Source organism: Ambystoma mexicanum, chromosome 2q (assembly GCF_040938575.1).
Source record: "Ambystoma mexicanum isolate Mex_15411 chromosome 2q, UKY_AmexF1_1, whole genome shotgun sequence".
NCBI lineage: Eukaryota > Metazoa > Chordata > Amphibia > Caudata > Ambystomatidae > Ambystoma > Ambystoma mexicanum.
In genome coordinates, this window is record NC_090924.1 from 651,360,761 (window position 1) to 651,373,621 (window position 12,861).

Below are 12,861 nucleotides of genomic sequence, written 5' to 3' on the forward strand. Positions count from 1 at the left end.
GGTCCGCGGCAGTATTAACAGAACAACCCGACGCAGTCATTGAAACGATGTATGATATCTCATGGCGGGCACGAAATATCACAAATCTACGAATTATTGATGTCCAGAGTGGGCAAGGAGCTGCCCCAGCTGAGGCAGGAGGAGGAGGTGGGAGAACCTATGCAGGATGGGCAATGGGAAAGAGCCCAGAGGTACCACAAGAAGGTGTCCCAGAACGCGCGGCTGCAGCAGATCCAGCTATATATCACCCACAGGGCATACATGACCCCCAGTAAAATCGCTAGGTTTGGAAACAGTGATACAGAAATGCCCCATGTGCGGGGAGGTGGATGCTGGGATGACTCGCATGTTCTGGGCGTGCCCGGAGGTGGGAAGTTTCTGGGAGGAGGTTAAACAGCGCCTGTCCCAAAAGGGAATCAAGTTGGAGGTGGAGTCAGTATGGGCATGCATGCTGTGGGGCTTCGCTAGACCACATAATTTAAAACACATTAGTAAACTAAAAGACCTGGCCTGCATCCTGGCCAAACAGAGAATAGCTATGGGCTGGAAAGCAGCCCGAAGACCCAGATTAGAGGTGTGGTGGAACGACTTCCTGAAGTGGGCAGAGGCTGAGACGTTGGCATGGTACGAAGCAGTCAGCAGGGGAGGGGAGGAGGAAACGGGGCCCCTGCTAGCATGGAGGCAAATGGTAGCTGCAATGTCGGGACTTTCCCAGGTCGAATCCAGTGAAGATGATACGCCTAAAAACAATAAAGGAGATAAACCCTAAGTAACGTACCCTAAGGCAATGAAGTTGGAGCTCGAGTTAAGGGGGCGGGAGGGGGGAGGACTGTGTAGCGTAATATGTAAATGTAAGACAAAATGTGTATTTATGGAAATGTCCTATATGTTGGTTAAGTTTGATGTGTTGTTTAAAATAATGTAAAAAAAATTAAAAAAATACCTTGGGGTCACCTTTGACTCCACACATTCCTTTTCCGCACACATATCTGACGTTTCTTGAGATATATTAACTTATTGCTTAACCTCCTCAGGGGTACTGTGCCTTTCCTCTCGTTCACCTACAAGCTCACAGTCTCTCAAGCTCTGGTTGTCTCAAGGTTGGACTACTGTGACAGGCTCTTTCAAAAATCTACCTGCCTCCACACTCCTCCCTCTACCACTAATCCAGTACAGGACTGCGAGACTTGTCCTTGGCCTCAAGCCCTGGGATCCTTTCTTTCCAGCTCTGAAATACCTTCATTGGCTACCAGTGGATGCAAGGATGAAACTTTAGACCCTCTGCATTGTGCACAAGGATTTCTGGGGCCTGGGTCCAAAATACCTTCAACTATACCTCTGCCAATACCTCCCCTCTCGAGTCCTTTGCTCCTCTACCTCACACTCCCTCCGGGTCAGTCGTTTATCGAAGAAACAAGCTGGGGGCAGATCTGTGTCTACAGCTGGGACCTCCCTTTGGAACAGCCTACCTGCCACGTTGAAACTTGAGGAGCAACATCTCTGCTTCCGGAAGCACCTCAAGCCCTTCCCATTTGCTCCTGCATCAGCCCCTCTTCTCCCCAGCTGAACAGTTTCCTCTCTTGGCACTGTGCACCTGGACACCCTCTGTCCTTCGGGCCCAGGTACCTGCTCACTCTGCCTCCCTGCTGCACTGCCTCCAGGCCTCCCATTGCAATGGGTCTTGTACGTGTACCCATTCAGTCCCCCACTTTTCTTCTGCAGTCATCAGATTTGCCCTATCCAAATGATCTTGCACTTTCCACTTGCTGGCTGCACTACCACCTTTGAATGCCTATTCTATCATTGGACTTAATTTTCATTCTTTGGTCTCCTCTGTTTGGCACGTTCCACTTCTCCCCCTTCCAGGGTCTTCAACCCTTTATCCCTTCTCCATGCACTTGCGTGTTTTCAATGTCCCTGTGCTCAGTATGATCTTTGTTTCCATTTCCTTTTCTCCCTTGTTCCCCTTCCTTTGCTTGGTTGCGTTCTGAGTCACTTGTGTACAAGGGCAATCTTGATGAGATGTCATCATGTCATATGCATCCTTGGTGCAGTGTGTCTCGCTCTGACTGTGCTGATGGCAGTGGCTCCCCGTGCACATGTGTGCACATTCATGTTTCATGTGTATTCCACGTATGCCCCTAGGTGTCCTTGACCGCCTGCTCATTGTAGTATGACTCCAGGATGATCCAAGTGTCATGTTATTTGGACAGACATTTCATACTCAATGTGGGTCTGTGTGGCATCAGGCACGACCTCAGGGTGTCCACATCTGTGTTGTGCACATGGTTCCCTGTGTTACAGGCCCACTGCCTCTTTTCAACTGGTGTTGTGTCTTCTGCATGCATGGGTGTACTACTGATGGTTCCTCATCTGTCCTGCATCGTGTCCACTTCTCATTGGCTGTAGTGAAATTTGACTGACGACATGCAATAGATGCATGCCAACACTGTCTGCCAATGCACAGTTCTGTGGGGAACCTTTCATTGCCATGCAGTGCCTCCCTGCTATTGCCCAGAGGGTGAGTGTTTCACGGTATCCATGCTACATGGTGCATGTAACGCTCACCTGGCTCCCACGGAGGCGCTGTTCTGGGTTTCTATGGCTTCTTCAAGCGTGATGCGCAGAATTCGGACCACCGATTGAACTGGACCCCCAAATCTTGCTTGTCTGGCCCGTAGGAATATCCTTCTGCAGATGAGAAAGGGGATTAACTGTTTGCTGAATAATGTGCTTGCTCCCCCCTTTGCCCCTTCATTCTCCTCTGACTTCCTCCAAAACCCCGTTTTAAGCTCACCTTATGGTTTGGAAGGATGAACTCTCCATCCTGCTTCTGGTGCAGGGGCGCGCGTTCGTCCAGTTACTTCACTGGTTTTAGAATGGCGTTGGCAAATCCACTTGACTTTACTGAGCGATACGCCGTAAGTATGAAGATGCAAAAGTTCAAGTGTGAGCCTCCTTTTATGTTGTCTTTTTCTGTCCTTTATTTCAGGTGCAGAACAAAGGCGATGCGTTGAGGGGTTAAATTGCCGGGGTAAATCAGGTGAGTCGGTGATGAGGGCGACCCCTCTAAATGTCTTTATAATTCCCCAGTAAAGTCTTTTGTCCTTTCCCCATAGGGGCCGGGGTGCGGTACCTGCCAGAGATGTGGCGCCGACGCGAGATGTGGAATGGTTCACCAAGAATAGCCGGTAAATAATATGGCTGAAAATCCGGCTTTCCTCTTGTGTTCCCTTGCTCACCTTTTGTCTCTTCTTCTCTCGCTTCAGCGAGCAACGCGGTGCTTTTAAATGGAAGTATTCCTTCAGGAAAGCTGGCGTGAAGATTCCGGATGCAGGTAAGAAGGTTGAAATAGTTCTTGGTTTTCACCTTTCTCTTCTCTTATTTCCTTACAGTAGTTCCAGGTTCGAGGCGGGCGTGGCTGGAGTCCAGGTGCAGGAGCAGACACGGTGAGCGTTCAGCTGCTGGGATGCAGAACAACGCGAAGCACGTGTGGCTGTCCGGGTGTGGCTTAAATAGCCTTGGAAGAAGTTCCAGGTGAGTATTCTTCCACAGCCCCACCCAAGTAATAAAATAGTTCCTTCAGAAAAATAGTCCCTCCTAAGCCTCATTTGGCTTGGTTCTTCATGCAGCATGATCTGCATCAGGTGATTGTGCAGCATGGTCTGCTTCAGGTAAGTGCACCAAACACTTCCCTTTATGAGCCTGGCGCCAACAGCGCCAGGACAGAGTCCAAAGAGCCCCTATAAAGGGCCGCTGGGCTTTTACCCGGGGGCGTGATGCCTGCTCCCGGGGGTGCTGGGCCTGGCCTGGTGCTCCGGGGGTAGGCATCATGACAGTGCACACCATTTGCACATGATGGCTGCAATTGCCCTTACACTGCCGTCATGTTTGGTGATTGACATCACTACATACGTGTTGATGTTGGAAGTTGAGGGGGTACACATACACTGCACCGCACACACCCACTCCTGTGCCAAGTTTTGCCCTTCAACATGCCAACACAATGCTGCTGTGTGATAGTGACCTGCCATGTAAGTACCCATGTCCCTCCATTCACTGTATCGAAACTCAGTAGCGTAGGTGCCTCCTATGACACATGTACTCTGCATAGTCAATTGTTGTTGAGTGCTGCACGTGAACATGCATGTTACATGCGTCATGGTGTGTTTTGTGCGATTGCCAGCTGTGGCTATTTGTGTGTTCCCACATGCTTATGCTACATGCCATCTCTTTGTTGCCATCTCTCATTTCTGCCTTGGATATGTGCCTGCTAGAGGTTGTGTGATGCAGGTGATGGGCAATATGCAAAACATGTATTGACTTCACATTTTGCACACATCCTTTTCTGCTTTCGGGATACCCTTGCATTGCAATGCCACTGGATGCATGTTGGGCTTTGAGTTGCGTGTGACATGTTTGCTTCATGTGTTGGCTGTCAATGTTGTGATCTGTATGTGTGTGGCATGTGCTACTGACATGCGTGTTCTTGTTTCTTTTGTTTATGTTGCAGGTGATGAAGCACTGAAGGCAGAGGATGAAGATGTCATCCCAGACACGGTGGTCAGTTCACATGACCATCCAGGCACCAATGGTGGTCGTGGGGTGGCAGCCCACGAGAACCCACTGGTGCTCCAGGCCATCGTGTCCAGAGCGGACTCTGAGTCAGGCTCTGATGTATCTTCTGACCATTATGTTGACCCGGATCTGTATCATGATGTGTCGTCGCTGGTAAGTGATCCTGTGTTGGATGATCTTCTGTCCGCGACACCTGCAGTAGGGGGCCAGGCAGGGTTGGAATGTCCGCCTGTGGTGGTTAGGGTGCACGGTCACACTCAACACCAGTTGGCCATGTTCCTGGGCATCGGGTCAACAGAGGGATGCATTCCTGCAGCTGCGGGCGGCACCAACCCAGCAAGGACCACAGCTCCTTGAGCCCAGCAGGTGTCGTGTGGCTGTGCGCTACCGGAGTCAACTGAGTGGGAGCATGCCGTTATTGCCATAGCACAGCAACAGGGGGCAGCAGTTGAGATGATGGCTCAAGGTATGGAAAGTGTGGCCCGTTCCATCCTCCCCCCTGAAAGGCAAGTGCAGCTCCAGCAGCAGGCTACGTGGTCCTCGTGCCGCTCACTCAGGATGGGCATGGTGGCCTCTGACGGGGCACGCCGGCCTGAAATGGTGGCTCTGCGTCAAGCTACTTCTGCTCAGGCAGAGGCACACCGCGAGACCCTGAGGGTCGAACATCGAACCCTCCGATCTACTCTGGGTGCTCTCATGATGGACGACAGTAGGCAGGCAGAAGACAGGATGGAGCGGCTTGAAAGAACCATCTCAGCTGGACTCCATGCAAGCCGGGAGGTACTAGGTCTGTCATGTGAGGCCATGCAGGCTGAACTCCGTCTTACACGCGAGTCCTTGCAGGGGGAAGCACGTGTGACACGTGAGGTAATGCATGCAGACCTACGTGTCATTGCCATGCAGGACCAGGCTTACCAGACCTGCATGCTTGCTGCCACTGAGGGGCAAGCCACGGATAGGCGTGGTGAGGCAACTGTGCCGCGTCTACCTTCTGAATTCCATCCAGAGTGTGACGACGACAACCTATCTCCCACATAGTCCGTGCCGTGCAGGCGCTGAGCCCAGTGAGTTTTTTTAAAAAAAATCTCAACATCTCCACATGTGGGTGTTGAGGTGCACCCTTTACCCCCCCCCCCCCCCCGAGTCCCCCCCTACCCCTTGTCTATTTGTCTATTGTGCATTCATGTGACAGTGTGGTTTTTTTGTGGCATTTGAAGGCATCCACTGTGTGTTCCAGCAGGGCCCATTCAGGCTTGTCTTGTGTATGTGTTTTGCTTGGGGTCCTAACACATCTGCTACTCCTGCTTCCCCTTTCCATGGGCTCGCAAGGATGGCTCGGTGTGACAGCATCTCACACAGGGGCATTGGGCTTTCATCATATCTGTGGCCACCCTGCAGTCCTACTTGTGTGTACACCCCTAGTGGCTATTCCGGATGGCTTCTCCAATGCATGTCTGCACTTCATTTTGGTGAGTATTCTGTTGACTGTGCATTTCATCATGTTGCTTATGATTTTTTTATGAATTGACTGTCTATGTTCATGCACTTCCTGCTGTAGGTGGTACCATACACCCTTTGGCTGTGTAACACACACTGATGGTGGGAGGGGTCCGTGTGCTGACAATTTTGCATTGGGACACTTGTCCTACAGTGATTTTGATATGCCACATGACCGCTGCACACTGAGTTATCCTTGTCACCACACGTTTCAACTAGCCCCATTTCCTTGCTTCCCCTGCTTTGGCCATCTTGCAGCCCTGCCTGGTGTTTTGTTGTGCCATTGGAAATATGGCCGCATTGCTTTTGACTTGACTGTCATATTTGTGGCCTGGACCTGCTCCCCACCTCCCATTGGTTGCACTTGGCCCTTGTGACAATCCGGCCAACCAGGAGGCTGGAGCCTGCCACCACTACCAAAGGCCCACAGTGGAGGCCCTGTCTACCCCTGTCCACCACCCTTCTAGGTCACTTGATTGTCCCCCTGTGTCCCCTGTCCCCCTCCTGTCTCCACCTGCCCCCTGCCAGTCTCCCTCTGTCTCCCCCTCTTCACCATCACGCCCCTCCCCTTCTGCACCGTCTTCTTTCCCTCTGCCCCCTGTGTGTGCGCTTTCTTTCCCCCTCTCCCCTTCCTGCCTTTACACCTTGGCCCCCTGCGCCCTTCTCTCCCCCCTCTCCCTCTCCACCACCCTTTCCACCACCTCCTTGTCCTCTGTCTTTTTCCGGCACTACCCCAATTGCCGTCAGGCACAGTGATACGTAGCCACTTGTTCTTTGCAGACATTTCCCCCTCTGCCTCCATCCATCCACCCTCCACCTTCACCTTTTTGAGTTTTATTTTGGCACTTACTTTTATCATCATTACAGATTGTCTGTTTCCCCTTTCCCTTCTGTGTTTCTTCTCCCCCTCCCCAGCACTATCTTGATTCTTCATCAACCTTCCATAGTTTGTCATTTGTTTTGTTACTCTCCTCACCTTTTCCCTCCTCTTCCCTTACCCCCCTCCTTATGTGACTCCTGCACTGCAACTATTGCTGTCAGGCATAGCAATGACGATGTTAGTTTTGTTTTCCCACATTCCCTCCCTAGACTCTAACTTATTGTTCCAAGCACTTGTGCTATGTACTTTGAGTTGATAGTTCATTTTCACATTGTGGACCTTTTGAAGGACTTGTAGGAATGTACTGTTATTCTCCCTTGTTCCCTCCCTCCTTGAGGTGCTTTGATGCACTTTGTGTGTAGGCCCTATAAGGATTTTCAATGAATCAGTGATTGCTCACTGTCTGCCATTGCCGATTTGGGGTACTGTGTACTTGATATGTACTGCTGGTCAATGGCTGATCCTATGTTGGGTTTTATTTTGAAGTGTCAGGGGATTGGTGTGGTTTAACACATAGGGGTCGGCCCTTGAGTGCAATGTTCACATGTGCTGTGTAGAGGACACTGAGGCTCACTTCATTTCACATGCATGTATTCGATGCATGTCCCTACTGACACAAACACTTAGTCAACACCCCCCCCACACCAATTAAGGTGACACCATGCACACACGTGCACCCAGATTGCCTTCTCAGGCATGCTGTGCCCCTACAATCCATGTTCACTTCCGATTCATTGATCGTGTACATGCATGACCGGGTACTATTTAGTTGATTGTATTTATTTTTCATGATGCTCAAGGGGTTCCCCCAACGCAATGCCCACTCACTGTGCTGTCTGGTGAGCGGTGTGTTGCAGGGGACACACACGCAGCACAGTGTTTGTAATGCCAATTTGCTATTCTCCAATGTGCATGGCAACAGGTATTCTGACTTTTGTTGCTTGCACCACTGGTGGCATGCATTTGTGCCACCGTTTTCAGGGTGTGAGGTTTTGGTCAGTCATTTCTTCAGATTCCATGTCCGGTGTAATTGTCTAGTGCCTATTTATATTTCTCACGTGACACTTCATGACTATTGTGTCATGTGTTGTGCATATAGTTTGATGTTTTGCCGTTGCATAACATGGTATGGTGTGGCAGGCGGGGGCCATGGTGGTTGGGAGGGTTTGGGTGGCATACCAGTACTTTCATGCCCTGTTTTGCAGGGGGGGGGCATATGCACCTTGCATGTGTTCCTTTTAGTCACATGGGATTGCTTGTGTTTAAGTAGCTAGGGATGCACACAATGTGGCACTTCCGTGGACACATTCTCAGGGTGGTAAGGTTGTGACAGTTAACTGTCCCTTTCTCATCATCGATTGTCACCTGGTATGTGCTAGGCCTGTGTGCACTCCCCCCATGGGTTGGAGTTTAGGTGCAAAATGTGGCCACAAACTGGGTACGAGCTGCCTGGCCACATGCCCATTCCCCTCCCATGCGCAGCGGGCGTGCGTGTGGTTGGGAACGTGGGGGCACCACCATGTCCACCAGTACGCTCCGCCATGTTGCAACGCTGTGCAGGACACATGCTGCCACAATGATCCTGCACACTTCTGGGGGTGCATATAGTAGCTGTCCACCAGAGTGGTCAAGGGAGCGGAAGCGTGACTTGAGCACTCCGAATGTGCGCTCCACTATTGCCCTGGTTGTAATATGGGCTGCATTGTATCTTACCTGGGGTGGTGTGGTGGGGTTCCGTATTGACGTCATCATGTAGGTGCTCAGAGGGTAGGCACTGTCCCCTGGTCAGGTGATAAAGCTTATCATTAGTTGGGCTTGTGTGTTTGTCTGTGTGTGACATGCATGCATGTGCACAGGCATTTGTAATTACCTATGAGCCATGTGTCGCCATGCTTCCCAGCTTCCAGGGCCCGGCTCAGGGCGGACATTCTGTATATGAAACTGTCATGGGTGGACCCTGGATAGTTTGCATAGACAGAGGTGATGATTCCCTTGGCATCGCATACAACTTGCACGTTGATGGAATGCCAGTGCTTGCGGTTGCGGTAGATGTTTTCAGTGGCCCTAGGTGGACGTAGGGCCACATGGGTGCAATCTATGGCACTGAGCACTTGGGGGAAGTGTGCCACCCTGTAGAAGTCCTGGACCATGGCCTGCCTTTCTGCGGGTGTTCTGGGCATGTATATGTGTCTGCGGACTGAGGGGCACGCAGTGATGATTGCCAACACCTGGTGTAGGCAACGTGACTGCGTGGGCTGTGAGACACCCCCCACAATAGCAGTTGTCTGCTGAAATGGCCGTGGCCAAAAAATGCAGTACATTGAGCACCTTTTCCAAGGGGCTCAATGCTTGGGAGCACAGGATGGGTGATGTGAGGTCATCCTCCCACTCAGTGACCAGGTCTAGGATGATATGAGGTAGAAACCTATACCTGCCATAGACCTCATCATCAGGCATCCCAAAAAGGCTGGTCCTAGGCAAAAACATGCGGGGTCTGGCTATTCGCTTCTTCCTGCAGTGTCCCATGATCACTGCTGCGAGGAATGGGACATTCATTGTAGCTGTATATGCTTGTTTGTTGTTTGCGTGCACTTTTATGCTGCACGGTGGCGCTTCCTCCTGCTTTCGTGTGGCAGACGTATGTGTGCGTGTGTTTTGACGTGCACAGGTTTTCCCTTTTCGATTCCATGAATGTTTTGTTAACTAGTGTGTGGTCGTTGCGCGTATTTCCCAGCAGTAATTCCCACATTACGCCTACATTTTCACACGTTGTTCCGACCCCTTTTTAGGTGTGTGCGCGAGAAGTTGTGCACTTACCCGTTCCTGGCGGCCATGCGTTTGAAAAGTCGCAGTGACGTGTAAGGTAAGCACGGATTTGGCGCACATCCCGGGAAAACACACGCAGGGCCTTCGAAAAAATTGTACGCGTACGCTAACTTTTTCACGCTTGCGCCACAAATTTCGGCGTACAGTTATTCCATGAATTACCCCCTATTGTATTTAGAAGTAAGGATTGGCAATAGTTCTGTTAGTATAGGCCCTTTTATTTTGACAGACTCAACTAGGACTGCATTATTTGATGGTCGTAGCTTGCTCCCATCGTTAGATTTAGGATTAGATAGCTGTTTTTCAAACCCAATTGAAGTTCAATAAACACTCTTGAACTGTGATCACTTGTGTCTGACTTACAGTTTGATACCATGCCTTCCCTACAGGACCAACTAGTCTCGACGACTTCTCGAAGATCCAGCACTTAAGAGCCTTCAGAAGAGTCTCTGGACTGACCAGCTCTCTCATGGGCAACCTTGCCAGAATCATCGCCATTCTTCGTTCAAGCCCAGACCAGCTTGTGCCACAAGTCGCCTTCTCCCCGAATTCCAGCTTCCTATCTTCAAGGGAACTTTTTTTGGAGCAGCTGCTGCGACCGCAACTGGAAGGAACGCCTGTAGTCGCCTGCAAATGGTGATCATCTGTGAAATTCACCTCCATCCATTCATCCTGTGAAGTGGCCTGCATTGTTGGATTCTGCATTTCTTCGCTGATGGGGATTGCATCTTGCAGTTGCACCAGACTGGAAGAATCCTCAACCCTGCAACTCCTGGGCACCTACCCCTGGGTTAGCCTTGTGTATGGAAGAAAGGAGAGAACGTACCTATGCTTGGGTAAATTGTAATAGAACTTTTAATGTGCTTTAAACTAAACTAAAGGGAACTCATACCTGTGAGAAACATTGTGTTAGACCCTGTGCTGTTTAGGCACAAGACCCCATTCATTTTAGGGTTTGGACGGTACTTGTGACTGAGTCACATCATTTTACAGCATCTACATGCCTTACCTGCATTGCTTGATTAAGTTATTTCATGATGTCACTTAAGTGAACCTAGTGGTGATTGTATAGGTTTTTTAATTTTTTTAAATTTGTTTTTAATAAATGCTTACAGTTTAATTAAACCTTTGCACTATTAAAAGAAACAGATACATCATTTAAGTTACACAATTAACAAATACATTTCTTAAAAATGTATAACATACCAATTGATTACAAAGCATCAATTAATATGAAAATAATGTCATCAACATATTAACAATGTCGTGCTTACTTGCTAAACAGTTATAGACAATAAAAGAGCAAAACATGTTAAAGTGTTATTATGACAGCTTTTTTTCTAGCATCAAAAAGAACCTCTTTCCAGAGATATGCTGCAGTCCAACTCATCACCACCGAAGATGCAGTAAATATAGTACTCCAGAAAGGATCTGTGTGGAGTTGATCCATGGATGGGACTAGCTTTTGATATGCTCTACAATAATGGTCTCCCAGCATAGGACATTCTAATAGTAGATGCCTGCTTATCTGAACTGCTTGACTGCATAGACAGCATGTTTTAAGTTCTTTTGGGATGCCAGCCCATGCGCCATAATATTCGTTAGTGGGCAAAATGTTAAAACACATATTCATGATAAAATGTCTAATAGAAGATGATCATGGCCTTAAGACACTGCAGAGGGCTTCCCATAAGAATGCCAGATTTGACATATTCCACTTATTGCTTTTTCTTGTGCAAGCTATCTAGATTTATCAAGCGATCCCAGTCTGCTCTTTTTGTTTTTAGCTGGCGGAGATAAGTAGGACAATACTCGTCTGGAGGGGGAAATAATCATATAGCTTTTAAATGCCACTGCATCGTTGCCTCCAGATCGGCAGAAAGTTTGTTTTGCGGACTAGCTTCAATGGCCGAGGCGGTTAAGCCCAATATGGGACAGTTACCAGATCAAGCCCAATAGCTGCCAAAGTGCCTTGCGTGAAGTTACACCCAGCTCACATCTGAGCACCTCCACCGGGACCGTTCGAGGTACCCCCCAAGATGGAGCGCAGAAGCATCCCCTAAAATGTATCAAACCACTTCAAATATTTTGAGGGTAAAGTTTCAATGCCATATAGCACTGCAGGAAAGATACTATTTTTATAGATTTTAATGAAGCCCTCATGCTATTGCTACCCTTCCGCAAAATGAACTGGCAGATTGCAGACCATTTCTTAACGACTTTTTGTGTTATGTCAGTTTCGTAGAAGGCGAGACTGGGACACAGGGTATTAGGAACCCCCAAAAATATATATGTTGTCAGAGCTTCCAATGGCACCTTCCCAATCCCCCACCTGAAACTAGACATACCTCTTCTTCTTTGCGTGCCCATGACCATAATTTTAGCTGCCTTATAATTTATCAGCATATTGTTGGTTGCATACCCATGTAATGCATTCAACAAATGCTGGAGGCCAATGGTCATGTAATCCAATAGAATAGTATCGCCAGTATATGCTAACCAGGGCACATGCTCGCTCGCAATACAAGGTGGAAAGCTGCAGCAAGCATGTAAACCCTGTTGCACATCTAATACATACAGATTGAAGAGTAGGGGGTGCTAAATGCACCCCTGTATAAGTCCTTTATTCGTTAAAATGGGCTCTGTTGCCTGTCCTGTCTGGTCAGTTCTAACGACGACTGTAGTATCAGTCTTTTAAAAAAAACATTTGCTTATTCGAGTTTTCGTTGTACATAGAAACCAAAATTCAATATGTGCACCAACTGGCAACATCTTGCATTGAAAATTAGAGTCCATCCAACAACATATCGACCCTTCCCCTGCCCCTCCTCACATGCCCATGTTGCCCCTCATCCCCCACCCATTGTCTGTTTTATTATTTTCTCCTTTTTGTTGTCCCTCATCTCAAGGGGGTTCAAGTCTGCGCTGAAGCATACGTTGGTCAACAGTTGGCCCCAATCCACTGTCACCACTTCTTTCAGCTCGGGGATTCCTGGCTCTCTGTAAAATATCCAACTCTGCCATCTCCCACCTACAGATATCCTTGATCCAGTGATTGGGCAATTGGAACCCGTCTTTTC

At 49.0% G+C, this 12,861-nt stretch overlaps 1 protein-coding gene across 2 annotated transcripts in view; it reads left to right on the forward strand.

Moving 5' to 3' along the window:
* Window positions 1–12,861, forward strand: part of TVP23A (trans-golgi network vesicle protein 23 homolog A) — a 512,460-nt gene that overhangs the window by 343,835 nt on the left and 155,764 nt on the right. The window contains exon 7 of one of the 2 annotated variants that reach the window (XM_069647834.1): window positions 10,171–11,085. The exons of the other annotated variant lie outside the window; for it this stretch is intronic. Coding sequence (XP_069503935.1) covers window positions 10,171–10,212 — 42 coding nt within the window. The 3' untranslated portion in view covers window positions 10,213–11,085. Of the gene's footprint in view, window positions 1–10,170; window positions 11,086–12,861 lie in introns of those variants that run through there. 2 annotated transcript variants of the gene reach the window in all.